The 26,947-nt window shown below is 56.6% G+C and overlaps 3 protein-coding genes across 5 annotated transcripts in view; 1 reads left to right on the plus strand and 2 right to left on the minus strand.

Moving 5' to 3' along the window:
• The first annotated feature begins 213 nt into the window (after positions 1-213).
• On the plus strand, positions 214-17,264 carry ANKRD52 (ankyrin repeat domain 52). The gene is made up of 29 exons (XM_024736617.1): positions 214-339; positions 648-731; positions 1,193-1,271; positions 1,471-1,541; positions 2,581-2,781; positions 3,307-3,394; positions 3,509-3,651; positions 3,955-4,167; positions 4,432-4,510; positions 4,822-4,936; positions 5,063-5,145; positions 5,255-5,372; positions 5,594-5,662; positions 5,850-5,990; positions 6,070-6,150; positions 7,510-7,621; positions 7,828-7,899; positions 8,151-8,352; positions 8,609-8,696; positions 8,773-8,890; positions 9,441-9,660; positions 9,861-9,948; positions 10,054-10,137; positions 10,247-10,392; positions 10,596-10,678; positions 10,866-10,948; positions 11,141-11,232; positions 11,684-11,838; positions 17,104-17,264. The coding sequence occupies exons 1-29, from the start codon at positions 313-315 to the stop codon at positions 17,212-17,214; spliced, it is 3,246 nt and encodes a 1,081-aa protein (XP_024592385.1). The 5' UTR covers positions 214-312; the 3' UTR covers positions 17,215-17,264.
• Positions 17,222-22,661, minus strand: SLC39A5 (solute carrier family 39 member 5). 3 transcript variants are annotated; one of them, XM_024736618.1, is made up of 12 exons: positions 22,580-22,655; positions 21,812-21,916; positions 21,155-21,509; positions 20,766-20,949; positions 19,723-19,885; positions 19,424-19,593; positions 19,055-19,195; positions 18,579-18,675; positions 18,322-18,492; positions 18,037-18,117; positions 17,709-17,899; positions 17,222-17,482 (listed from the first exon to the last, which is right to left on the minus strand). In XM_024736618.1, the coding sequence occupies exons 3-12, from the start codon at positions 21,436-21,438 to the stop codon at positions 17,339-17,341; spliced, it is 1,626 nt and encodes a 541-aa protein (XP_024592386.1). In that variant the 5' UTR covers positions 21,439-21,509; positions 21,812-21,916; positions 22,580-22,655; the 3' UTR covers positions 17,222-17,338. The 3 variants fall into 3 exon arrangements, with proteins under 3 accessions (XP_024592386.1, XP_024592388.1, XP_024592387.1); XM_024736620.1 differs by having other exon boundaries at positions 21,812-21,881; positions 22,580-22,633; XM_024736619.1 differs by lacking the exon at positions 21,812-21,916 and having other exon boundaries at positions 22,580-22,661.
• Positions 22,662-22,843: 182 nt separating this feature from the next.
• Positions 22,844-26,947, minus strand: part of NABP2 (nucleic acid binding protein 2) — a 5,539-nt gene continuing 1,435 nt past the window's right edge. Inside the window, 7 exon segments of the mRNA XM_024736452.1 lie at positions 22,844-23,248; positions 23,251-23,276; positions 25,393-25,456; positions 25,551-25,632; positions 25,809-25,880; positions 25,987-26,125; positions 26,529-26,630. Of these exon segments, the coding sequence (XP_024592220.1) occupies positions 23,171-23,248; positions 23,251-23,276; positions 25,393-25,456; positions 25,551-25,632; positions 25,809-25,880; positions 25,987-26,125; positions 26,529-26,607 (540 nt within the window). The 5' untranslated portion in view covers positions 26,608-26,630 and the 3' untranslated portion in view covers positions 22,844-23,170.

Here is a 26,947-nt window from a genome sequence, read left to right on the forward strand (position 1 = left end):
AGAGCACGGCGCCGCTGGCCTGGGGAGCCGGGTAACCAGCGGCCGAGGTTGGGGTCACCCGAGCCGCTGGGACCGCCAGGTCGGGGCGGAGGGCGCCGCGGCCTGGGGCAGCCTGCGCGGCAAGCGCCCTGCGGCCGGGCCCAGAACGGCCGCCAGGGAGCGCTGCGGGCTCCCGCTCCCGCCCCCTGGTAGGCGGGGCTGCGCTCTCCCCGCAGCCGCCGCAGCAGCCGCCGCCTGGGCCGCCCCGTGTCCCCGGTGGAGCCGCTGCCGCCGCCGCCGGGAGCTCGATGCGGACGGAGCCCGGGCCGGGCCATGGGGATCCTCAGCATCACGGACCAGGTCAGCCCTCCTGCCCTTGCTCGCTTCTTCCTTCCAGGGCCCGACGCCGCCGCCACGCGAGCCCAGGGATGTGCGGCCTAGGCTGGGCCCGAGCCCGGGGCTCCCGCCCCGCCCCACGCCGCGCTCCCCTCAACCAAGCCGGTGTCCTTGGGGGCCTGGTTACCGGCGGGGACACCGCGGAAGCCCCCTGCGGCCAGGACCCCAGAGCGGAGCCCCTCCAGCGTCGCCCCCCGCCCAAACCCGGTGTCCCCCACCCCACTCCCCGGTTCCGCTCCGGCCCGCTCCCTGAAAACCGGTTCTCCCTGCAGCCGCCCCTGGTCCAGGCCATCTTTAGCCGAGATGTGGAGGAAGTGCGTTCCCTCCTCTCGCAGAAGGAGAACATCAATGTGCTGGTGAGTTGAGATCAGGCAGGATGGCGAGCCGGTAATCTGGGCCCTGGTGTGCAGGACCCCTCCCCACCAATGGGGCGGCTCCGTGTTTCCTCGGCTCGGGTGAGGCCGCAGCTCTTTCCACCCTGGGATGGGCAACTGCTCTACATTTGGGGATGGAGAGCAGGTCAGGCTTAGAGTAGAGACCAGTAGGGCTGAGGATGCCCAGAAACGGTGTTCTCTTCTGAACCATCCGTGTCTGCAGCGCCTCCACCCCTCCTGGCAGAAGGAGACTGCTTCGCGGGCCGTGGCGCCCACCCCCTGACTCCACCCTCCCTCGGTGCTTGCTTTGACCTAGGACTGGGGTTTAGGAGGCTGCAGAACCTGTGGGAAGAGGTTGTGGGGAAAGGCCTGGAGCACGAAGACTTGGGCTTGGGTCCTGGATCGTTCACCCCTACAGCTGCTCCTCTTCTCTGCCTTCCTAGGACCAAGAGAGGCGAACCCCACTTCATGCTGCTGCCTACGTAGGCGATGTCCCCATCCTCCAGTTGCTTCTGATGTCAGGTGAAAGTAGGGAGCTAGAAGGTGTGGCAGCTAGGGAGGGGACCTGAGGGAGGAGCCTTTTTGTCGTATCCAAGGATTGTCCTCTGGTGCTTGGTCCAGGCAAGCTTCCGTCTCCATCCAGATTCTCTGGCCTGATTACTGGCTTTCTTCCCCACCTGCTCTCCACCTCCCACCAAAAGAGCATATTATATCCCCACAGGTGCTAACGTCAATGCTAAGGACACACTGTGGCTGACCCCTCTTCATCGTGCTGCTGCCTCCCGAAATGAGGTACTGGCCTCCCACCTCTTTTCTCCCTTCCAAAGAGGATGACTTGGTTAAAGGTTGGAAGATAAGGGTTGGAGAACCTTAGTCCTCTGCCCTACAAGTTGGTCTATCCCCAGGTCCAGAGGAGACCAGACCTTGGCCCCTCCCTCCTACCCCTAGAACTGGCTGGTAAGGGGGGGCTGAGTGTTGCTAGCTGATGTGACGTCAGGGGAGAGCTTAACGCTGGGCTGGCAGACTGCAGGGGGCCCTGCTGCCAGGCCTTAGTGACTCACCCCTCCCTGGGGGGCCACCATGGAGTCTGATCCCCCTCTGGGCACTGAGATTTCTTTCCTTGTGATAGAGGGATGGGGATGGTGATTTGTTGCATCCCTGCCCCTCAAGCAGCATGAAAGTTGACACCACGAGGAGCAAACATGCCCCATCAGTTGGGTCCCTCAACCCTGAAGAGTGGGAAGAGATGACCTTCTTCTTGGCTTGGTAGTCACTTCCCTGGCTCCAGCCACCAGGGGGAGGGACTGAGGCCAATGGGAATGGGGTGGGTGGTGAATAGGAGGGGTATTTTAGCCTGGGTTTTGGAGAGGAGCTAGTATGTGTTTGCTTACCTAGGTAATGGAAATGATTCTGATGCATATGGAAGGGCTGAAGGGGGGTATCTGGGGATTAATGTAGCGGGAACATTTATCTTTCCTAAAAGTGGTAGGGGATTGGGATCCTCTACATGTGTGGATTTGCTTGGTAGTGGCTGTATATATGGGTGAAGATTTTCAGGGTTTGGGTTATGAACAATACCAGGTGGCTTGAGGAGGAGATCCACGTTTTCCTCAGCAAGGGAGGGAAGATTTTAAGCTCTAAGAAGTTCCAGAAGATGGAAAGTAGGTATGGAAAGGCTAGGTATGTTGGAAAAAATGAGGAGAGACTCTCTGCTGGGGGAGTGGGGAGATGGGGTCACATGTGCTGTGCTGACCTGTTCGCCCCTCCATTTCCTGTTGGTTTATGTCCTGCTCCCCCTCTATCTTCTCTCTTCTCGCCTGCCCCTCAACAGAAGGTGCTGGGATTGCTGCTGGCACATTCAGCAGATGTGAATGCCCGGGACAAGCTGTGGCAGACACCACTGCATGTGGCCGCCGCCAACCGGGCCACCAAGTGTGCTGAGGCTCTGGCACCATTATTGAGCAGCCTCAACGTGGCTGACAGGAGCGGGCGCAGTGCCCTGCACCACGCAGTGCATAGTGGGCATCTGGAGGTGAGGACCGCTCCCGTCCACGCCCAGCCCCGTGCCTTCTTCCTTCCCTTCCTGCTCACCTTCCCCTGCCTCCGGGCCATTAGGCCTGGGGAGCAGCAGCCCAGATGATTATCTAAACACTTGGGCTCAAGCACCAAATGAATGGTTGGGTTGGATGGAAATTCTTGACTTGGACCTCAGGAGGGTGATAAAGCCTCTGAAGTTGCATGGAAAATGTTTGCATACATGGTTGTTTCTGAAGTGAGAGTCCGTGTCTTTCAGCACATTTAGAAGACTTCAGAAGAGTTTAAAAACCACCGAATTACCTGAAGAGACTCCCTTAAGTTTATCTCAGACTTGCACATCTATCTGGGATCTCCTTAGTGCCTGCTTTCTCTGTTCCCTCTAGTTCTCCAGATGGTTCTGCCCAAGAACAGAGACATTAGGCTGCCTCAGCCTTTTCAGGTGCTAAGGGCTCTGCCCCTAATTAGGTATGTTGAAGGCATGAACCTGGCTCAAACAGGTGTCTTTCATGTCCTGAAACAGATGGTGAACCTGCTCCTCAGTAAGGGAGCCAGCCTGAATGTCTGTGACAAAAAGGAGCGGCAGCCTCTGCACTGGGCGGCTTTTCTAGGTGAGAAGAGAATCACGGGGAGAGCAGGATTTGGGATTCCTAGGGCAGGGACGGAGTGCTCAGGGACCTAGAGTTCACCTTCCACCTCCTTGAGAGCGTACTGTCTTTTCCCAGGGCATTTGGAGGTCCTGAAACTGCTGGTGGCACGGGGAGCAGACCTTGGCTGCAAGGACCGCAAGGGCTATGGGCTGCTCCATACAGCTGCTGCCAGTGGCCAGATTGAAGTGGTGAAGTACTTGCTACGGATGGGGGCTGAGGTCAGGGTGCTGAGCACGGGGTGGGGCTGGGGGTAAGGGCAGGGAGCTGGAGGTCGGAGTCTGTTAGGGAGATAGGAAGGTGCTGGGATTGCTGGTGTGGTTTGGGGAGGTCGGGAAGATGTGGTGAGAGGATCTGAACAACGCTTGTCTTAAGCAGTAGTGCCCCCAGTCTTAGGGTCTGGAACCTGAGGGGTCTGAGGCAGTCGTTGGATTTCTGGGATTCTCTAGGCTATCTGTGCTGGCTTCCACTTTGTTTAAACTGGTATCTCCCTTATCCCCTTACCCTCACCCCTGGAAATCCAGATTGATGAGCCCAACGCTTTTGGAAACACAGCTTTGCACATCGCCTGCTACCTGGGCCAGGATGCTGTGGCTATCGAGCTGGTGAACGCAGGAGCCAATGTCAACCAGCCAAATGACAAGGGCTTTACGCCACTGCATGTGGCTGCGGTCTCCACCAATGGCGCGCTCTGCTTGGAGCTGTTGGTCAATAACGGGGCTGATGTCAACTACCAGGTGCCTGAAGGGATGAGTCTGAGACCAGTGGGGAGAGGGGCCTGGCTCTGGGGGTGCTGACCGTATCTTTTGTTCTGGATAACTCTATGGGGAATGGTCCGCTTGCGTCCTGGGTTGATCAGTCCTTCCCAGGGGCCCAGGAAAATGTGGGCTGAGAAGATGTCCATATGATCACCCCGTCCTCAGAGACGTGTCCTTTGGAAGGGGGAACAGGGCACTCTCCATGCTTTGCACTAGGAAAAAAAAAATGCCATGTTTCCACAGAGCAAAGAAGGGAAAAGTCCTCTGCACATGGCTGCCATCCATGGCCGTTTCACCCGCTCCCAGATCCTCATCCAGAATGGTATGGACCTGGAAGACTTTGTGATCTCTTTTCCCCCCTCGGAGAACTCATCCCTAGAAACACCTTTTCTTCCTCATTCCACCCCCCACCCCATCTTCCAGTCAGGATGGGCACCTGAAGCTCTGAGCAAGACACCTGTGGAAATGGCCCTGCTCTGCCTGCCCAGCCCCCTCAGGCTGACAAACGCGATAACACGTGTAGAAGGCTTAGCCTGGCCCCTGGCACGTAACGAGCACTCAGACAGTAGCTAACTAGTGTGAGTGGTCTGAAGCCAAAGGTCTGAGTGTGTGGGTGTGTGTCCCCCCTTTCAGGCAGCGAGATTGATTGTGCCGACAAATTTGGGAACACGCCACTGCACGTGGCCGCTCGCTATGGACACGAGCTGCTCATAAGCACCCTCATGACCAACGGCGCGGATACCGCCCGGTGAGTCCGGACCCCTGACCCCACTTCCAGGCTGCCTCAGATCTAGGCTGGGGGTAGGCCACAGAAAAGAGGTCTGCATCTGGTCCCTCCTTGGCCCAAGGACTGAGTCCCTCCCCTTCTCCCCAGGCGTGGCATCCACGACATGTTCCCCTTGCACTTAGCTGTTCTCTTTGGATTCTCTGACTGTTGTCGTAAGCTTCTTTCCTCAGGTATGAGCTGACTGGTTCGGGGGTTGGGCAGGTGGGCAGGAGAGCAGAGGCCCTTCCCGGCTGTGCTCAGAGCCCTCAGATGGGATCTGTGGCTGTTCTGCCCCTTCAGGTCAGCTGTACAGCATTGTATCCTCACTCAGCAATGAGCACGTGCTTTCAGCTGGGTTTGACATCAATACACCTGACAACCTTGGCCGTACCTGTCTTCATGCTGCTGCTTCTGGAGGGTGAGTTTTCTTCCCTCTGTCTCAGGCCTCGAGAAGGAGGCTGGGCAGGGGTCTGGGCCCCTTCTTCTTTTCTGCCCAGAGCTCGCCCCCTCGCAGTGAGAGCAGCGGCAGCAGAAAGGGCTGTCCAGTTCCATCCTCCTTCAGCCCCTCCCTGGGGAGAATCCTGTGGCTTCTCCTTGAGCCCTCTTTCTCCCCTTAACCTGCATCCTCCTTCCTTTTAGGAATGTTGAATGTCTTAATTTGCTGTTGAGCAGTGGAGCTGACTTGAGGAGGAGAGACAAATTTGGAAGGTGTGTTAATGTGTAGGAGTAGATATACACATAAGGGACATCCGATCAGAGAGACAAGTGATGGAGGGCAGGGGGGGAGTTGGAGACTGAGTGAGGAGAATATTACCAAGCAGCTTCTGGCCGCACATCTGGTTGCATTTGGATCTGCCCCCGATTCTTTTACCCACCCTCCTTCGCTTCTCCCCAGGACCCCACTGCACTACGCAGCCGCCAATGGCAGCTACCAGTGCGCCGTCACGCTGGTGACCGCCGGGGCAGGCGTCAATGAGGCCGACTGTAAAGGGTGCTCTCCGCTCCATTATGCTGCCGCCTCCGACACCTACAGGAGGTGAGGCGCCCACTTGGCTCTTCTCAGCCCCACTCTCCTCCCTGAGCGCCCCCCAGACTTCTTCACTCTCCTCCCCCAGGGCGGAGCCCCACTCATCTTCCAGCCACGATGCTGAAGAGGACGAGCCACTGAAGGAGTCCCGCAGGAAGGAGGCCTTCTTGTGAGTAGCCGAGGAGACCCCCGGGGTGCGCTTTCCCAGCAGTGTCGACTCTGGTCCTGTTATTCTCCCACCACCACCCGGCTGCTGCTTTGCACCCTGAGTTTAGTCCTGGACCAAACACTGTGGGTACAGACAGAAGTAGGAGACATAGTTCCTTCCTTCAAGGAATGGATGGTCTTCTTGAGGGAATCAGAAAAGCTAAACACAAATTCATTTGCTTATTCCACAAGCATTACTTGAGTATTTACTTAATAGGTACCAAGTAATGTGCTGGGTGGTAAGGATAGAAGATGAATTACCCCAAATTTCTGTACTGTATACATTCTAGTGTAAGATGTTAATAATAGGGGAAACTGGGTGAGGAATTTATGGAAACTCTGTATTATCCTCACAAGTTTTCTGTAAGTCTAAGACTGTTATAAATAAAGGGTTTATTTATTTTTTTTATTTATTATTTATTTTTTTGTGGTACGTGGGCCTCTCACTGCTGTGGCCTCTCCCATTGCGGAGCACAGGCTCCGGATGCGCAGGCTCAGCGGCCATGGCTCACGGGCTCAGCCGCTCCGCGGCATGTGGGATCTTCCCAGACCGGGGCACGAACCCGTGTCCCCTGCATTGGCAGGCGGACCCTCAACCGCTGCGCCACCAGGGAAGCCCAAGGGTTTATTTTTTTTTTAAAAAGATATTTAAAATCCAAGAGGCTCAACTATGTGACCTTTGGCAAGTAACTTAACCTCTCTGTGCCTCAGTTTCCTCAACCGTAGTAGAGATAAGAATAATAGCTATCTCAAAGGATCAGTATGAAGATTAAGTGATTTAATACACATGAAGTGCTTAGAACAGTGTTTGACACATTGTAAGTGTTAAATGCTGTATTAATATTTCTACTAGTACCACTACTACTGAGCTATAAGAGTGGTGCCGGGGAATAGAGGGGAGGAGGCACCTAACTGGGAAGTTTGGGGAAGGCCTCCCAGAGAAGAGGATTCTGGGAGCGAGTATGAGATGAGTAGGCCTTTTCAGGCGGGCTGGGAGGAGAAGGCAGGGGTCAGTATGCCTGGAGGTGGGGGGAGAGTGTGTCGATCACAGGTTGGTAACTGATAACTGTGCTCCAGGTTCTCTAGGAGAGCATTCAAAGGATAGAGGAGGGCGTTGAAGCAAGAGTGGTTCAGGGCAGACCTGGAGGTGGTAGGTCTGGGTCTGGGCTTGAATGGGCAGGAGTTAGCCTACCAAGAGTGGGGGATGGGTGTTGGCCAGCTAGGCCTGGAGGGGCTCCCTTGCCCTCTCCTCTGCTTCTCTCAAACTGTGCTTTCCCTGGCTGGGCCTGTCCCCTCCTCACAGTCTACTCCTGTCCCCCAGCTGTTTGGAATTCTTACTGGATAACGGTGCAGACCCCTCCCTGCGGGACAGGCAGGGCTACACAGCCGTGCACTATGCAGCCGCCTATGGCAATAGACAGAACCTCGAACTGGTACGTGTGGGACCTGGCCTGGGGGAGAGGAGCAGGGCAGGGCACAGCACACAGTCTCCTTTGGTATCTGGATTCTCAAACCAAGGGGTGGTTGAATCAAATGTGGTCTCTAGATCCAGGGGCTTTGGGGGTTGCTGTGGGTGGGGTCAAGGGGTAATATCTTGGGAATACCAGAACCTCAGCACCTACTATTCTGTCCATTGCAGCTCTTAGAAATGTCCTTTAACTGCCTGGAGGATGTAGAGAGCACCATTCCAGTCAGCCCTTTGCACTTAGCTGTGAGTCCCAGGTCTTTTCCTCTTGCCTTCCTTGTCCCTACCTGCCCCAGGCTGGCACACAGGTATAAGCACGTGTGAATCTGTCCTTGCTTCTGCCTTCTTGTGGGGATGTCGCAAGCAGGCAGTGGTCTGGAGAGGGGCCCAAGGAGCTCACGGGGAGGCCTGTTGCCTGGAGTCTCCCTGTGGGAACCCAAGAGCAGAGTGGGGACAGTGTCCCGAGCTGTATCCATTGGTTGCCTGCACCCCTCCAGGCCTACAACGGTCACTGTGAAGCCCTGAAGACACTGGCCGAGACGCTGGTGAATCTGGACGTAAGGGACCACAAGGGCCGGACCGCGCTCTTCCTGGCCACTGAGCGAGGCTCCACTGAGTGTGTGGAGGTGCTAACAACCCATGGCGCCTCTGCCCTCATCAAGGAGCGCAAGCGCAAGTGGACACCCCTGCACGCTGCTGGTGGGTGCGCCCTTTGGGCTGCTCCCTCCCCTTGTCACGCCAGGCCTCCTCCAAGACTGGTCCCCAGATCCCTCCTGAACCCTGAGGGGACTGGGGTTGGGATGGAGTAGGGTGAGGAAGATGGAAACTGCAAGTTCTGATTCGTAGCCTCCTATCCCCCAAGATTTCTCCCTGCCCCAGTCTTCCCATAACCTCCACCCTTCACCTGGCCTTCTTGCCTCGACCATGCCCTGACACAGACCCCCTTTTCTCCTAGCTGCCTCTGGCCACACTGATTCCCTGCACTTGCTGATCGACAGTGGGGAAAGAGCTGACATCACAGATGTCATGGATGCCTATGGACAGTGAGTGTTGGCCAGGGGTGGGGTGCAGGGTTCCCATCCCTGCCAGGCCCTCACCCTTTTCTTGCCCCCTCTGTAGAACCCCACTGATGCTGGCCATCATGAATGGCCACGTGGACTGTGTACATCTGCTGCTAGAGAAAGGATCCACAGCTGACGCTGCTGACCTCCGGGGCCGCACTGCCCTCCACCGTGGGGTGAGTAAGCTCCTGGGTAGGGTCACTCACAGAAGGGCCTGGACGCGGGAGCACGACAGTAGGACATCAGATTGTCTAGCACGTGGGCCAGGATCTTGTGCCCGGGGTCTTAGTGGGCCTTACTGTATTTGCTCCAGGATGAGTATCTGACGTCCGCAGCTGATCTCCCTGATTACCTTGCTCTGTAATCACATACAGCCACCTGCTTACCACCCAGACTCTGCCCCAGGGTACCCAGCTGGCCCCGTCCTGTTGGATAATGATGCCACGACCTGGTCCTTCTCCACCATTGCCTGTCCTAAAGCTGCCTCCTCCTCATCCCACGGGATTCTCTGACTCAGTCTCCCACTACAGAAGGCCAGGATTAATTCTCACCACCCTGACTGTCAGTTGGCATAGAGTCAGGGAAGGAGATGCTCATCCCTAACACTTAGAATCATTGCTGTAAAGACGAGGATTGGAGCCCTGGAGTTGGTTCCTGCTCCTGGGCCAGCCCCAGTGACTGGCCGTTGGAAAGGGAGTTTGAGCCACACCCCCATGTCCCCCACAGGCAGTGACTGGCTGTGAGGACTGCCTGGCCGCCCTGCTGGACCACGATGCATTCGTGCTGTGCCGAGACTTCAAGGGCCGCACGCCCATTCATCTGGCCTCAGCCTGTGGCCACACTGCAGTACTGCGGACCCTGCTGCAGGCTGCCCTTTCCACAGACCCCCTGGATACCGGGGTGGATTACAGCGGATACTCGCCCATGCACTGGGCCTCCTACACTGGTGTGGCTCTGGGGCCTTTGTAGGCACACCTATGTGTGTGGGGTGTAGGGGAGGGCAGACAGGGACTAGTGGGTTGAGGGAGGGACCTGGGTTGCTCTGGATCTGGAAGTAGAATGGAGTGTTGAGAGCTGGCACAGGACAGATGGAGGGGACCTGGTTGTCATTTCTCTCCATCACCACTCTTCCTTCCTCATACCCAGGACACGAAGATTGTCTGGAGTTGTTACTTGAACACAGCCCGTTTTCATACCTGGAAGGAAACCCCTTCACTCCTTTGCACTGTGCAGTGTGAGTCCCTTCCTATACCGCAGCCCCACTCAGGTCTGTGACCTGGGCTTAGGACAGGCGGTCTATTTCCCCTGCCCCTCTTGCTGACCCTTCCTCTTCCCCCAGAATTAATAACCAGGACAGCACCACAGAGATGCTGCTGGGAGCTCTGGGTGCCAAGATTGTGAACAGCCGAGATGCCAAAGGACGGTGAGTGGCGGGAGGCTTGGGGAGAAGCCTCCGTTGCCTCTGGCTTCCTCTTGCTGCTCAGGAGCAAGGGCCTTCCCCGTTTCACTCTGCCCTGACCCCCTCCCCGCAGGACCCCTCTTCACGCCGCTGCCTTCGCGGACAACGTCTCTGGGCTCCGGATGCTGCTGCAGCATCAAGCCGAGGTGAACGCCACTGACCACACTGGCCGCACTGCGCTCATGACGGCGGCCGAGAATGGGCAGACCGCTGCTGTGGGTGTGTAGGGGCCGCGTGTGGAAGGGAGGTGCTCCCCTGGGTTTTCGCCCTGCCTGTGGGGTTTAGGAGGCAGGAGGCATATCTTTGGATGTTTCCCCCTCTGCAGATGGGGTGCAAAGGGTATGCAGACAGGAGGGTGCAGAGCCAGGCCGGCACGGCTCTGGAAGGGAGCGTCAGCCCCCTCTGCCTCCTTTCTCTTGTAGAATTTCTGCTGTATCGAGGGAAGGCAGACCTTACTGTGCTGGATGAGAACAAGAACACTGCCCTCCACTTGGCCTGTAGCAAGGTACCGCCGGCAGTGCAGGTGGGGCTGTGTGAGGGGCTGGGCCTGGAGAGAGGGCCCGGCGGAAGTCAGGATTGTCCAGACTGTCTGACTGGTGGGGTAGCTTTCTGTCCTCCTGCTGCCCCCTCAGCTCCTATTGTCATCCTTCCACCTCACAAGTCTTCACTCTCTGTCCCTCTCTCTCCCTCAGGGCCACGAGAAATGTGCCCTCGTGATCCTGGCAGAAACCCAAGACCTCGGCCTCATCAATGCCACCAACAGTGCGCTGCAGATGTGAGTGCCCTGGGGAGGGGCTCCTGGCGGGGGGCGGGGCCAGGAGAGCGGCTGAGGAAGTTGCGGCCCGTGTTCCAGGGGCCCTCCGGAACTCACAGTGTCCGCTCAGCAGCGTGGCGACTCTGGCTGAGGGCGGAAGGGCAGCTTGCCATTGCCCCGACCTCATGCTCCTTCTTCTTCCTTTATTCCAAGGCCCCTACACATTGCCGCCCGGAATGGTCTAGCTTCTGTGGTGCAGGCCCTGCTGAGTCGTGGGGCCACAGTGCTGGCTGTGGATGAAGAAGGTGGGTGGGGTCTGGAGCTCCCTGCCCCTCCGGGCTTTGGGGTCAGGGACATTCGTTCTTCAGGAGGTGACTTCTTAAGCTTGCTGGTTAATAAACTGGATTTTCTTCCCAAGGGAACTCTTCAGAGCAGGGACCCCACACCGATACGCTAGAGTCTCTGAGGGGAGTCTGACGGAACTAGGTGGAGCCAACAGGGTCCTCAGGAAGACCTCCTGCACACCTCAGCCTCCCAGCCTCCTGTCCCCCAGGCTGGCTCTGTTCTTTACCCCACACTGGGACAGTCTGCCTGTCAGCCTCCCTGGGCCCTTATAGCCCTTGAGTTCTGACCATGCTGGGTGCTTGCCTGCCTTGGCTCCCCTCCACAGATAAGAGAGCTCAGGGCCCAGGGGCGGGTGGATGGGGAGCCAGGGGTACAGGACCCTGGGGCTCAGTTCTCCCCTTTGCTCTGCAGGTCACACCCCGGCATTGGCCTGCGCCCCCAACAAAGATGTGGCAGACTGCCTGGCCTTGATCCTTTCCACCATGAAGCCTTTCCCACCCAAGGACGCCGTCAGTCCTTTCAGCTTCAGCCTGCTCAAGAACTGCGGCATCGCAGCAGCCAAGACGGTGGGTGGCTGCGGTGCCCTGCCCCACGGGGCCTCCTGCCCCTACAGCCAGGAGCGGCATGGCGCCATTGGGTTAGATGGCTGCTACTCCGAGTAGCCCCCTCCCGTGTCCCTCCCCCTGCCGGTGGCTTGATATCTTATTCTATTTATTTAGAAAAAGTCTATACATTTAGGGCACTTTAAAGGAGAACACGACTGGGTTGGGGGGCGGAGGGGGGAAAAAGCACTGGGGAGCAGCTGCTCACCCCTTTGCCACACTATCCTGGCCTGGCAGGGGTCTGGGACCAACAGGGAGCACCCCAGGCCCTTGGTACCCCCAGGGCAACCCCTTCTGCCAAGTGTCCCAAAATGATCGCTCGATGCCTGGCTCCCCCTCTCTTTTATCCCCTCTCTCCGTTCTCCCTTTCTGCTGCCAGCTGCCCCCACTCTTCCCGCTGACTCTCCTCTCTGTCCCCTTCCCCATGCTCCTGCCAGGCAGATCCCCACCTCTTCTTCCATACCCATCACTGCCTCCCTGCTTGGCCGGCCCCTCCATCCCCCCTCCATCCCCGCAGCAGTGAGAAGCCTTAATTTCTGGTACTGTGTGAGCACTCTGGGGGTGTCCCCTCCCCCTTCAGGGGCAGCTAGCGGACGAGGGGGGAGGGTATTTAGCACTGGGGCCTGGAGCTTTTCCCCCACTTCTATATCCCATCACCCCTAAAGTTCAAATGCAAAACACTTGAAGCAGCAACTACTGTACCTGGGCCCCAGTCCTGCACGCTCCCTGGCTCCTCATATGCAAATCAAGGGCTGGTCCTGCCCCCACAGCCTGCCCCGCCCTGCTTCCCTCCCCCTCCTGGCCTGGCCCCCTGACCACGCACTTTAACCTTGCTTCTTTCTTTTAACTTCTTTCCGGAGGGCAGAGCCTGTGGCCATTCCCTCTCTGGCTCTCCTCTCCCTTAACTTTGAGGCTTGTCATGAATTTTTAAGTAAGCATTTTATCCTTTAGGGGAAGAAACAAATTAATTTCCTGCCCATTTCAAAACCACAGCCCTAGTATGTCTTCTGTGTTTCAGGCATGTGTTTGCATGTGTGTGGAGGGAGGGACTGTGTTCTTCCTCCTGTGCCCCCCAATCCCACAGTTCCTCTGTGCCCCCCGTCTGCTGCCACCTTCTGTTATGTCCAAGAGTACCCACTGCCCCCAGTCACTCCTGATCTGAAGCCAAAGAGGGAGGGGCAGGGCGACTAGGGACCGTGGCTACTCGGGGACCCAGGCTTCCCCTCCGGTGTGAGGATGAAGTTCTGATCTAGGGAGCGACAAGTAGATACTGAGGCTTGGTTCCTGCCTTCCCAGCAGCGGGGAGAGAAGGGATTGAGCTAAGGGCTGCACTGAGAAGATTCCCGGAAGTCGTACCCCAAAAGCCAAACTGGGCTGGAGTGAGGAGGGGGCAGTTTTCTCTCTAAATGTAGCATTGAATTTGGCCCTGGTCCCTTCAGACGCCCTGTCCATCCATCTCCTAGCTAAGCCTCCTGGACAGTTGGACCCGCTCCCTCAGCCCAGTGTTCCCTTCCTCACACTCAATACCTCAGCCAGGGGCCAAGACACAGAACTTGAATAGAGGTCATGCTCCCTCCACCCCACCCCCCACCCCCCAGTGCATCCTTGCCCAGTTTGGCTGCCATCAGTATTGTCCCCTGAGAACTGGACAGGCTTCGTTTACACAGTACAGGGCCTCCCCCTTGGGGGTCCCTCGGTCTCCTTCCCCCACCCGTGCTTGCTTTATTCATGATCTTACCCCCTTTTCAGTTGTGTCCGCTGCACGTCTTGCCACCCTTGCCAAGGGTGGGCTGAGGGGAGAGGGGCATCCCGGGGACTCCTCCCTCCCTAACAGATACCCTTAACCATACCTCATGCTGGTTTCATGAAGCCTGGGGTGTTTGTCCAAGTCCTTATTCTTTTTGTCAAGGTCCCTTTTTGATCCCCTCTCTCTCTGTGTCTTGCTTCTCCCAGCGTTCAGTTCCTAAACCATTTCAAAGCTTCCAGATGACCATTATTGACGAGAAGGATCGTGCAGCTTTTAGTTTTTAGTTTTGTTTTCAAAGCCAAAGGGCCTTGCAACGCCCCTCTCGCCCCCCTCCCTTCGCACCCTGCCCTCCCCTGTACGACAATCAATGTGACCTCTCTTAAGGGCTGCAGCCCCCCACCTCCAGTCCTGCTGGTTCTGCAAAGCTTGCCCTTAACTTCAGTTCTCTCTCATAAAATCTTCCTGTTCCACCCCCTCCCTCTCATTTTGGTGCTGGGAATTAGGTGGCGGGGGGCAGGGGGAGCAGAGAGACGTGTCCTCCAGAGAAAACTCTTGGGGTTTCAGTCGTGTTCTCCTTTATCAATGTTCGGTGATGACAGGAAGAATCTGAGTTATTTGTCAGGAGCCCCATCGTTTTGCTAGATGAGATTTCTGGTGGCTGCCCATTCCCTGCTGCGCCTTCAGCACACCGTCAGCAGTGCTGGGGCAGGTTGCGGGGAGTCCTCTGTCCCTCCTCATGTGGCTGTGAGGAGGCCAGCAGGACGGACGAGCAGCCTCCTCTCCTTATGCCAAAGGAAATCCCACACCCCACCCTGGGCTCCCCAGCCCCTAGTGTTTTTTTTGAAGCATTTTGACCATTCTCATGGCCACTGCATATTTATTTTAATGTTAAGTTGTTGTTGTTGTTGTTTTTAAAAAGACCTCTTTGACTTAAACGGGTGTGGAGAAGTAAAGCAGGCAGAATGCCCCCCAATCTTAAGGGGGTAGGGTGGGGAGGAATCATCTCCTTCCCTTCGCCCTCCCTCTCCCCCTCCCCCTCTCCCCACTGCAGCTCTAAAGCACTTGCTTCAAGTAATAAGCACTTTTGAGAAAAGGCCTATTTTAAGTGAGGACCCTGGGAGCAGCCCCAGGTCCCAGCAAAGGAGACAGAGCGAGGGCTACATAGGAGACAGGGAAACAGATGTGTGAATCAGAGGGTGAGATGAAAAAGAGCCAGTTTTTAGTTTCTGATTTTGGGGGAGATGTTTCCGGTTGGCCGGTGGCTTTGGTAGGGTTGTGTACTATCCTTCAGAAAGACAAATGGCACAAACTGTGGGTCCCAGCACGGACCAACAGGCCCGGGTCACTGCCACTGTCCAGCGGAGACTGACGGGCCACCTCCCCACCCCGCGGCCCCCTGAGCCATAGGACTGCTGAGAACCACTGAATGTACAGCCCAGGTTGGGGTAGGGAGCAGCCCCTGGGGGAGGGGGCTTCTCCTTTTGTTTGGTGCTGTGGGGGTGGGAGAGGTGAGACTGAGGGACTGCCACCCACCTAGACATGTGTTCCTTGGGGTGGAGGGGCTGAGGAGGGCCTACCTCCCTCTCCATTCCCAGCCGTGGCCCCTCTTCCTTCCTCATCCCTATCCGTTTTGACTGTAAGTCCAGCTCACCTTTGCCTTCAATATGTAACCAAAGGAAAACTCAATACTGTTTCCACCTGTCTGCCCACCCGAGCACCTTCCGACTCCCTGGACCTAGAAGGGGAGAGGAGGCGGGGCTGGGCCGGGGGTCGTGGGGCCAGAGCGAGCGGTTCTGCAGCTGTGTGCCCCCAAAACCTCCTCTGGGGTCTTGGAGGGCGTCCTGGGAGGGGGCGTGGGGGCCAGGCAGGAGGGGCTGGGAGCAGGCGTGCTCGGGACCTTGTGCACATGAGCGTGCCTTCGTCCGAGTGACGCCCTGACTGCCCCGGGGGGGGCCCCTTCCTCCTTCCCTCGGCCATTTCTCACCTCTCCCCACACCAAGCGTTCATCCCCCACCTCCCCTTCCTGCCGCAAAGGAAAATAGCCTTACAGACCCTAGCCCAGAACCCCCCGTCCTGGGGCACTCCAGTATGGGGCCCCAGCCCACCTAGTCTGAACCCCACCTTTTAAGAGGGAGGGATGAGGAGCAAAGCAACCCCTTCCCCTCTGACCGTGGTGGCTCCAGCCCTCCTCGGCCTTGACCCAGATTGGGCAAGGGCCGAGGTGCGGAATCTTTGAGGACCAAGCCCAGTGGTCTGGGAAGAGGGAGGTAGAGAGGGAAGGGTCTGACTTGGGGACCCCCTCCTCCCGACCCAACCCCTAGAGAAGCGACCAAATCCCAGAGATGGGAGGAAGCTGGGGTGGGGAGGGTCTGCTCCATGAATTACTTGAAGGTACTGACTCCGAGGCTGCTGTTGCCCACTTAGGTGTGAGGGGGACACTGTCACTGCGTTTGGGAGGGCAGAGGGTGGCGGTGACGAGAGGGTCCACCCTTGGCCCTCGCTCACTCCTGCTAGGCCCTTTCCCTGGGGAGCCTAGCCTGGCCCTCCTGCCTCCATCCCTCACTCTGGGCACCCTCTCCAATTGCACTAAAGTAGCTGTGTGCCAGTCTTACCCCACGCCAGGGTGGGGTCTCTGCTTCCAGTCCTTTCTCCCCACTGCCTCTGCTCCCATCCCGGACAATCTCCTTGTTCCCCTGTATTCCTGGATAGCTCAGCTTTGTGTGTGTGTGTTTGGGGGGTGGGGGTGGGTTCTGGCTGGAGTGGGTTTGGTAGGGGTTTGGGAAGGGCTGGGGGAAAGATGGCGGATGAAAGTCTCCTACCCCCTTCCTCCACTCCAAGCCACAGAAGCTTGGGAGGGAGGGTGCCTACTCTCGCTGCCGTGTGTCTTGCAGATGTGCCAAAACTGTAGGCTCTCTCAAAGCAATACAGTTCCTCCTGCCTGGGGGACGGCAAGACAGGGGAGAGGGTTGGGTTGGGGACCTGGGGGTTCCCTGTGTACAGCTGTGTATATTCAGGGGTGTTCTCTGTCTGGTACCCGCTGTGGGCGTCTACGTGTGTGTGAACCTCCCCGTCCCCGTGCCCTGCATGACCTGTGATGCTGCAGACACCACCATTCCTGTGTGCAAGGGTGCGTTGGGGGCACTGAGGGGCATGTCCCATGTCCTGTTGCTCCCTCCATCCTGTGACCCATGTACTCGGTTGTAGGAAGTAAAGAGAACTGAGCACAATTCACTGGATTCTAGTTGAATCTTTCTCTAAGCAATGTTCCCCTTTCTGCCCTTCTCCCTGCCCTGGACTCACCTGTGGTGCTAGCGTTGGGGTCGGGGTGTGTTTCATGCTGGTGGGCAGCAATAAAGGGCAGACCTGCCCAGATGCCTGTATCCCCAGGGTGCTGAGGGCAGCAGGAAAAAGTGGGGACCTTGGTGCATTTGCCTCACCCCTCCCCTTCCTCTCTGGGCTAAAGCACAATGCTCTCCCCGCAGATGGATGCATCCTGCACCCTCCAGGCCCCTCCTCCCCATACCTGCTTTGAGCCCTCCTCCTGCCACATCCTGGTTTTCTATGCTGTTTTGGTGCAAGTACAACTGTCGTAGTCATGGCTTTGGGATGGGTTCTGTTTATTAAAATCCTGTTGCTCCTACTGGCCCTGTGTCCCGCCTCCATTCCTGTGGTTGGGGGGAAGGAAGGGCAACCTGGACGCCTTTCCACTGGCCCCCATCAGCCATCAGAGACCAGAGGCCACAGCTGCTCCTCCAGCAGGGCTATGGTGAGCATGAGGCCACCCCCCAGCAGCAGCCCCAGCCCCTGCAGTAGCACACTGAGTGCAGGGAGGGGCCCAGGTGGACGAAGCAGGGCTGGTAGCTGAAAGAAAATAACAACATCAGGATCCTGGCCTTGTCTCTGCTCCTAAAACAGGAGAGGGAGATGTCAGCAGCTCTCCCCCACCCAAGCTCTTCCACACCCCTGTTTCTCATGTAGTCCAGCCACCCTTCCGGGGGGCCAAGGGGGAAGCAGAGGGACTGATACTTCCCTCTCCTCTACACCCACCCCGCTTCCCTTGGTTTCTCCGCACTACCCCACACCTCACCATGTCCACAAGGGCCACGTAGAGGAAGACCCCGGCAGTGACCCCAAATACCCAGGGCGTGAGGGGGACAGGGCCCAAACTGAGCCCCACCCCCAGGGCTGCACCCCCCAGTCCCAGGACTCCAGACACCAGGCTCAGCAGCAGCAGCCGCCGGAAGGGCAGCCCTGCCTGGAGCAGCATCGCGAAGTCACCTGTGGGGAGAGAGGACAGGGTAGGAGGGAGTACGCCAGGGCTGCCCCTCACCCACGTCACCGCCAGCCTCCAAGTTCCACCCCTTGGAGGTCTCTCCTTTCTGGAGTCGACCCCACTCCGCTCCTGCCATTCCTACCCAGTTCATGGGGCAGCTCGTGGCAGAAGACTGCTACGGTGGTGCTGAGGCCACTGGAGAAGCCATCAGAGAAGGCAGCGCCTGGGTGGGCAGGATGGGAGGTGGTCAGTCTGGAAGGAAGCTCTCCCCGGAGGAGGCTGGGGCCTGCATTCCCTCTGTGGTCCTCCCATTCCCTGCCCCCCCACACACATGGTAGCTCTCTCCCTGCCCCATCCAGTAACTAGGAGGCCTACCCTCTCCCTCCCTTCCCCCCTCCTTCCCCTCCCTCCCTCCCCCGCCTCACACCTATGGCCAGCCCATCAGTGAGGTTGTGCAGACCATCCCCCAGGAGGACCATCCACGTGATATTGGTGCCACCGCTACCCTGACATCCATGACTGTGGCCTTGGCGCCCAGGAGGGGCCAGGACTGCTGGGGGCTGGCTGTCCTGCTCCCTCTGGCCCTGAGCCCCTGGCTCTGTGGGAAGGAGGAAAAGAGCGGTGTTGGTGGCTGCGAGTGAGAGCTGGGAGCCGGGCCCGCTCTTCATGTCCTCCGCCAGTCACCTGGAACTGCCTGCAGGGGCCGAAGCGCCATCCCACTGCCATCCTCTGGGTCCAGGTTTGGAGTTCTGAGATCCTTTCTTTTTCGCTGGCAGCACCTCTGAAATGGGAGGGTGTCCCTCCTGAGGGAGGAGGCAGCGGAGCTGGGGGCTAAGGAGCGGCCAGGCTGCCAGCAGGGAAGGTGAACACCTGGTCCCACCTCTGCCACTTGGGGATGTTCTCTGGCCTCTGCTCTCTTCCCAGGCTGGCACCTCTCTGTTTCTTGTTGACTTGAACTCAGGAGAGGAGGCCGTTTGGCCGGAAGTCCTGGGTCTATGCTGAGGAGCCCCAACCCACTCCCTGTTAGCTGTCAGGTCCTGCACAGTCAGGCAAACGTCAGAGCCAGGAGCGCACTTGGCCCCTCACCTCCTGGCTTGAGTGGCCAGTTCTTGGCTAGGACTCTGGTCTTGGCAGGAAGAAGACAAAAGGGTGTCACTCACTGGCTTGAGCCCTCGTCGCCGCAAAAGCCCTAGCATGTTCTCCAGGACGAAGAGAAGAAAGAGACCACCAAGCACCGACAGTCCTGGTCCCAGGTCCTCCTCTGGCTGCCCGCCAGGTCCAGCATGCTGCCCTCCTTGCGCCTGACAGAGAGGCGGTCAGGGCAGACTCTGGAAGCACCTGCACCCGACAGCATCCCCCTCCTGAGATGGTGGAGAGAGGTGGTGAGCCTTCACTCATACGCTCTACTAGAAGGCAGCTGTAGGCTGAAGCTGGGGTGGGAGAGAGGGTGTCCTATGACCGGGAACACACTGGCTCCATGGAGGCTGTCCACCCCTGGGGCAGGGGGACAGGAAAGGGGCTTCACGTACATGTGGCAGCAGGTGTAGCAGGGCGTCCCCACAAAGAGTGCCCACGGCCAGGGCCCCCAGGAAGCCCAGCAGGGGCTGCAACAGATGAGGTCCCAGGAGCCGCAGCAGCAGCAAGGAGAGGGGAGCAGGCAGGCTGAGCAGCAGGACCGCCAGGGCACTATGAACCAGGGCTGGGGAGAATCAGGGGCTGAAGTTAGGCGCGGCTGAAAGGGAGGCCTTAAAGGGAATGCTGCAAGGGGAGGCGGGACCCCACTCCCTACAGGATTCAGGTGCCCCACCACTTGCTCTCCCCCACTGACCAGATAGCAGATCCCCTGGGGGTGTTGGAGCTGGGGCCCGGATGCAGACACGGCTGTCAATCTGATAAAGCAGGGCCGGACACAGCAGAGCAAACTGACGAGGGGTCAGAGGAGCAGCAGGGCTCAAGCCAAAATTGACCAGCAGCTGGGAGCCATTCAGACACTAGGGAAGTGGAGCTGGAGGTCACACATTGGGGAATTGCTGAGAACTGTGACTCAGATCTTTAATGTCTGCCCTTCCATTGCATGGGCTCCTGGGTCTCTCCCAGGGTCCCCTTTGCTCACACTGGCAGGTGCATCAGGGACTCGGGACAGTTAGGTATAATCAGTGTGTGTTAATTATTAGTGAATATTCAAACCAATGCAAACATTCAGTTCGGTACAGATTGGGTGCTAGTGAACATCGCCATCATCTCCCTCCTTCCCAAGCCCCTGATGTCTCATTAATTTGGTGATGGAATTGGTTGGACAACTAGAGCCCTCCATCGCAGAATCTTAGAAGGGAAAAGAACCTAAAATGCCATGCTGCCGTCCTCTCAGCAGCCCTGTCACTTGTTCAACCAGCCTTGGCTTGAATGCTTCCTGGGATGGGGTGCTCACCTCACCAGGCCTGTTTCAGGTTGGCTTTGGCTGCCCTCTGGTGTACATGGAACAAGTTCACTGACTTTCTGGATGAAGACGGCCATCTACCGCCTGCAGGCCGCATTCTCCAGATAACCAGCTCCAGAGGCTACCCTGGGCTGCTTCTCTGAATTCTCTGCTTTGCCAAGTGTGGCCCCTAAACCAAGTCTTGGAGCTTGGGGTATGGGTTTATCTACTCTGAGCCCAGAGGGGACATATTTCACTACTGGAATAACATACCCTAAGATCACACCTGGATTTTTTTTTAAGTAACCATTTAAAATGACTTTTTTTTTTTTTTTTTTTTTTTTTTTTGAAACCACTGTGCCACCAGGGAATCCCCAAATGACTGACTTTTTAAACATTTCAGGCCATCTAAATCCCATGGCTCCTTTTCCCTCGCTACAGATCATCAGACTCACATCCTCATTCAGATGGTCAGCCAGTGAATGGTCCAGCAGCAGAAGCCTGTGAAAGAGGCCCAGGCCCGATGGGGCTGGCCCATGGGGTGGTGCTGGGGCCTCGGTCTCCTCCAGGTCACCCCACCCAGGGGGGTGCAGAGGCAGCCCTGCCCAGACGTCCACACTCAGCTCGGGGTCCTGGGGCCTAGAGTGGATGGATAACAAAGTCAGACTTACTCATGTTCTCTCAGAAAGGGGCTGTGAAAGGATGTAACGAATCAGGTTCTGAAAAATCCGTAATTCCAGGAATCTGATTTTAGGAAGCCAGAGCTAGGCAACCGGAGGAGACTGATCCAAGTACTGAGAAGAGCTGGGGTGTGACATTTTGGGGTGGGGAGAGGGGTTAGTACCTGTGCGTGGAATTGTCTCCAGCTGGGGGTGTAGCCCGACCAGCTGGAGGCCCGTGGTGTCCCAGGTGGAGGGCCTGAACTCGGCCTAGCCCCAGGCTGTGGAGAAGCCTCGCTAGGCCCCCTGCAGTCAGCGTCCCATTCTCCCCATACAGGCCAAACAGCTGGGCCAGGTAATGGTTCTGCTCCTGCTCAGCAGGGCCCAGGTAGGGGGCTGAGCCCCCTACCCAGCCCAAGGCCACCCACACACACAGGCCAGCCAGCAGATGACTCACTGGGGGCCCCATTATCGGAGGGACAGGGTTAGAGGCTCTGGTTCCGGCTTCTACTCCTCCAGGAACATCCTGAGGACCGTGCCCTGGAAGAACAAGGAGAAGGGGCTGGGGCTCCCGCCCTGCTGTCCAGCCCAGGGCCCGGGGAGCCTGCACCCCTCACACCGCCCCCTCCTGGAATGCGGCAGCGGCAGCCTCCTTCCTTCCCCCCCATGGCCTCCTTCTGAGCAGCCTCTTGCAGTCCGGTTCCTAGAACACCTTCCCTGAACCAGAACACTCCCCTCACCTGATCCAGAGCTGACCTGTCCCTGTCCCTCCCCTATCCCCCAGACCCCACCCCTCAACCTCACCCCACCTCTCTATCCCCCCTCAATCCCCAGGGCCTCACCCCCAACTGGCAGTGTGAGAGCCGTCACCTCAGGTCCCTGTGAGGCCTCGCTGTGGACACTTAGAGGTTCCTGGGTTGTGGAGGGGAGCCAGGCTCAGCCACCAGCTGCCCAGGTAGATCGGAGGCCATGTCAGATAGAGGGCTGGGATGGACAAGCCCCCACTCCTAGCCCACCTGCCTGGGGGCGGGGCCAGGGAGGTGCCAGTGTGGGAAGGCTTACATCAGAGAGGAGTTAATGGTTCACTGGTCTCTGGGGTGGGGGTCAAAGGTCAGTCTTGGCTGGGCCCCTGAGTAGGGAGGGGCCACCCTCTGCCCCTGGAAAAGCCACATGGCCAAGGAGAACCAGGGCCTGGGCTTTTCTTCTAAATAATTTACACCCCAACCCAGGTGGTACCGTCTTAGCCTCTCCCTGCCTATACTCCTACCTCACCTACCTTACATACGGCATCGGGCTTCATTCATCTCCAACCCCCATCCCCACATTCCCTGGGAAGGTTGGACCCAGGTGTCCCTAAGCTGGAGAGGAGGGTAAAGAGGCAGATAAGTGGCAACCCCAGATGCGTGGGGAAGAAATTGTTTTGAGCACTTCCTCATCCCAGAAGAGTAAGAGCCAGACCTCTGGGAATCTATGACCACGAGAGGAGAGGGGACGCTCTGGTGGGAAGAGGAAAGGAGTATCTGGGCCTCCTCAGATGTCTGACCTGGCTTAAGGTTGGGGAGCACAGTCTGACTGGGGTGACCGGTCCAGGGGGTCGAGGTCGGCATTACCTGACAGCAGGAAACAGGAAGGACGCCCAGAGGAAGGGGGACACAGTCTTCTTGGTTCCAGCTGTGGGGGGTAGGCAGGCAGGCGGACAAGGGTCACCGGCAGGGAGGGGGCATGGGAGGGGCACTACCTTAAAGGGGCAGGCCTCCTTTGCCCGGGCCTTGCCTGTAACCTATCTCCCCTCCACCTCCTAGGGACACCCCACTCTCCCAAATGCCCAGCTGCCGACCTCTTCATTTTCCCACAAAGAGCAAAGGAGTCCAGTACAGAGTGGTAACATTTATTAGGAAGGAGGGATTCAATTAAACTTCCACATCACACACCCAAGGATCAGACTGTAACCGTCATTTCTAAAGAGGAAGGCGGGGAGGCAGAGGGCCTGGACTCCCAGGGGACAGGCCGCTTCAGCTGACAAGGAGGGGACTATGGGCTGAGGGCGGATAAGGCCACTGCTCACCACCCCTCCAGTGAAGTTCAGTGGCTAAAATACTCCTACACACCCCCTGCCCCCAAAAGCCAGCAGCCCAGTAGAAAGCTGTGTTCTCTAGCAGACACCTGGGTTGTGGCTGGTGGCAGGGAGGAAGAATGTCTTGCTATCTCTTGCTGCTCCTCCGGGTTTCTTTGCCATTACTGACAGGGCTGCTGGAGGGGCCAGGAGGGCCGGCAGGCGTGATCCATTCCCGTTCTGGCTCTCAGAGGCTAGTTGTGGGAGAAGGGGAAGAAAAACCGGAATTAGAGAACTAAGGTGGGCAGGCATCCGTCCCCAAGGCCCGCCTCCAGCCCCAGCAGGCAGCAGAGTCTCCACCAAGCACAGCTGCACACTGATGCCGTGGGACCAAGTGCAAAGGATGTGAGTTGTAGGAACGGGGCCCCAAAAAGATGCAATCATCATTTTGGCAGTTGCTACATGAACTGTCGTATGATATTTTTTCTTTCTTTTTTGTGTTTAATTGTTGGTTTTTTTTTTTTGGCTGCGCCACGCAGCTTGTGGGATCTTAGTTCCCCAAACCAGAGATTGAACCTGGGCCCTCAGCCGTGAAAGCGCGGAGTCCTGACCACTGGACTGTGGGGAATTCCCGATATATATTTTTTCTCTTTTATCCATCTCTGTATCATTAGGAGTCAGATGTAGAAATAGCTGTTTAGTTCTAGGCTCAAGGACCACCGACAAAAGAACCCTTGACCAAAAGTGACTGTAAGACTGGAGAAGCGTTGGGAAAGGAAGGGCCTGAAGTTTCCATCTTAAAATGTAAGAAGGATCTTAAAAAAAAGAAAGAAAGAAAAAAGTGTGGTGGTGTGTATCACAATGATACATGTTCACTTGGGAAAACAGAAATAAGAATAAGCACAAAAACTATTTTACATACTCTCACACCCCCAAAATAACAGACAACATTTTTGTGTATATTTTCAGTGTTCGATGGTCTCCTTGCTCTACCTTAGCTGTGCAAATCATTATCACCACACTTACCACAGTGTGTTACAGCTGTTGTCTGTGGGACTATTCCTTTCATGGACTGCAAGCTCCTCAAAGCAAGTGCTATGTTTTTTCCTTGGCATTCCTCATCTATAAATGCTTGTTAAATGAAGGCAGAGGCCTGCCTCTCACATACATAGGGCGTCATGAACCCTACCCATATCCCTGCTGAATCCTTCTGCTCCATCAGACTAAGATATCTGCAGCCAAAAATGGAAGAATAAAGCCCCTTCCTTAATTCACAGAAAAAATGAGGAGTATGTAGGAAGTCATCATTTTTATGCCACACATGTTTTTTTAAAACCTTCTGTACCTGTTAGCAGATGACAAAGTGAATAAACATCTGGCAAATGAATATTAGGGACAAACAAGCTTAAGTGTACCTTATTTAAAATAATTTTATAAATTATGGAGTTATGGAGACCTGATAATACGTAATAGTCATATTTTCAGTTGAAAACATGGATGCTACTCTTTTGTGGTGGAATTAAATGTTGTTATTTCACGGTGTTCCTAAAGAACACCGTGACCCTGAGTGGTTCTGACACAGACAATTTTGGAAACCATGGTAACTGGGGATGCAGACACAGACTGAGGAAGGGTAGAGGAAGCCTGAAGCCTAGTGTCACAGGGAGAAACATATGGCATGGATCAGAGGCAAGAGAGAGACAAACACCCAGGAGTGGTAGGGTCAGCTGCGAGATGACCCAGAAGGAGAAAAGAGCAATAAAAACCAGGTTCCTAAGGAGAAGCCAGGAGACGAAGGAAATGATGTTGGTGAGTGATTCTGATCAAAAGCTGATGATCTGCAGTAAGCCAAATTCCTCAAGAGACCAAAAGCAGGGGCTTCTGAGTTGGAAGAACCATAATCCTGAGGGCCAAGGCCTAGAAGCAGGGCCTTTAGTTTTCAAGAAAGTGGCAACCCTAAAGGGGAACTATTTCGTGCTTAAAGTTGAGCAGTGTGGACTCCATGCTGAGTCCTGTAAGTAACAGTGTATCAGAACTGATAATGAATCAAAATAGGCAAGGGGAGAAAAGGCAAGGTTCTGCCAGAGAAGAAGCAGAGAGGAACAAGCTAGAATGAAAGAGGGCAGTCTTTGTGGAGAAACTGCTCTCATTTTTGCCTTTGAGTGGCAGTGGCAAAAGGGAGCTCTATCAGTGATAGAAACATGGCCCCAAATCTTTTCACCCCAGGGACTTGCAAAAGAACTGGGAGAATTGGGTGCAAGAGGATATATTGAGAGAAGAGAGATCTGGAAAAGGGATGAGGGCAATGCATCTTTCCAGGCTGGGGAGATTAGAACTAGGAGGACCAGTGGATGGAAGGAACAGGTTTACCTGGAGAAGTGGCGGGGGGTCCGGTGGTAGGCTGGGGAGCCGTAGGGCTGCTGTCGTTCTGTACCTGAAGGCACAAATGACACATTCAGACCTTACTCCCTACCATGCTTCTTGGCCTGACCTGCCCTCCTTCCACACATCACAGCCATGGGACTCACCGTCTTGTTGGGTGCCTGCTGGGCACTGTATTCTGGATTTGGCTCACTGAAGTTAGGAACCTCAGAATAAACCATACAGAATCTGCAAGGGGAGAAAGTGGCAAAGCCTCAGGCCCAACCTCTGGGCTACTCTGGAAACCTCAGAAAGGTCCAGGTACAGGAAAGGGAATGCACACCCTTATGCTGTCTCCTTGCAAACCTCAAACTTCTCTCCTTGGCCTGGTGCTTCTACATCCCCAGCTCCAAGACAGCACTTACTCTCCAATCTTTTGAAGATCACCCCCACGGCCAGTGTACAATGTCAGACAACCTTTGAACACTGAAGCGTACCTGTGGGGTCACAAAAAGCAGGATTCGAGTTACAGGGACTGTTAATCCCCCCGCCCCCCCACCCCGTTACTGCCCTTGAATAGCCAGAAGTCACCTGATGGCTTACCCTTTGGTGAGCCGGATAATATCCCCAGGCTGGATCAGGTTGCCCACGTCGTCCCAGACGGAGATATTGATGCTGCCAGTTTTGTCTGCCACTTTGCAGGTCCGAACCTCGTGCCCGTCCTTTGTCTTGGTCACTCGGCCTGGAGGGAACAGAACAATGGGGTTAGGGGGTGGATGGTCAAATAAACGGGGGTGGTGGTGATCAGAGGGATGAGGTCTAGATATTGGTGGAGTGAGGAAAAAGGTGTACAAACAGGGCAAAGTCAAATCCCTGGGGCAGGTGAGGGAGGGGCCAGCACCATGGAGAGGGCCCTGTGTGGGAAGAGGCCCAAGAGGCACTGGAGGCTTGGATCTGACAAGCGTTCCATCCATCTACCCTACACTGCAACTCTCCGGGTGGGGGCGAGGAGACTGGGCGTGAGCAGTCCTGTGGTGCGCCCTGCTGTGACGGGTGCAAGTTAAGAACAGAGGTGATGTTCCCCCCCCTCCTGGCCCCCAACCCCGAGAATGCGCGCAGGGGGCCCACCGCGCCAGCAGAACCACCTGTCTCCAGCACAATGAAGATGAGGTTCAGGTTCTTGAGCCCGGGCTTGATATCCTTCACGAAGGTCTCCGTCGTCATGCTGCCCGAGCCTCAGCACCCCACTAGAAGGGGGAAAAGGGGACGAAGGTTCAACGCTTGGAGCCTTCGCCCCCATGTCCACTTCGCAAGGCCTACCTATCACACTAGGCTGGGGTCAGGCAGCCTCAAACCCTCTAACTCTTCTAAAAGGGTAGAAACGAACTTCCCCAGGGGCTTCCAACTTCAAGATCAGAATTCGGGGGTGTCTCTGGATAGACTGCTTCTGGGCTGGAAGCCCCCTCCCGGGATGCTCTTTCAGTATCAAGCCCCGAAGTAGGGAAGTCGACGGAGACGGGGGCAGGAAACATGGTGCGGAGCCAAGGAATGGAATCTCACTCTC

Source organism: Neophocaena asiaeorientalis, unplaced genomic scaffold (assembly GCF_003031525.2).
Source record: "Neophocaena asiaeorientalis asiaeorientalis breed wild unplaced genomic scaffold, Neophocaena_asiaeorientalis_V1.1 scaffold134, whole genome shotgun sequence".
Taxonomy (NCBI): domain Eukaryota; kingdom Metazoa; phylum Chordata; class Mammalia; order Artiodactyla; family Phocoenidae; genus Neophocaena; species Neophocaena asiaeorientalis.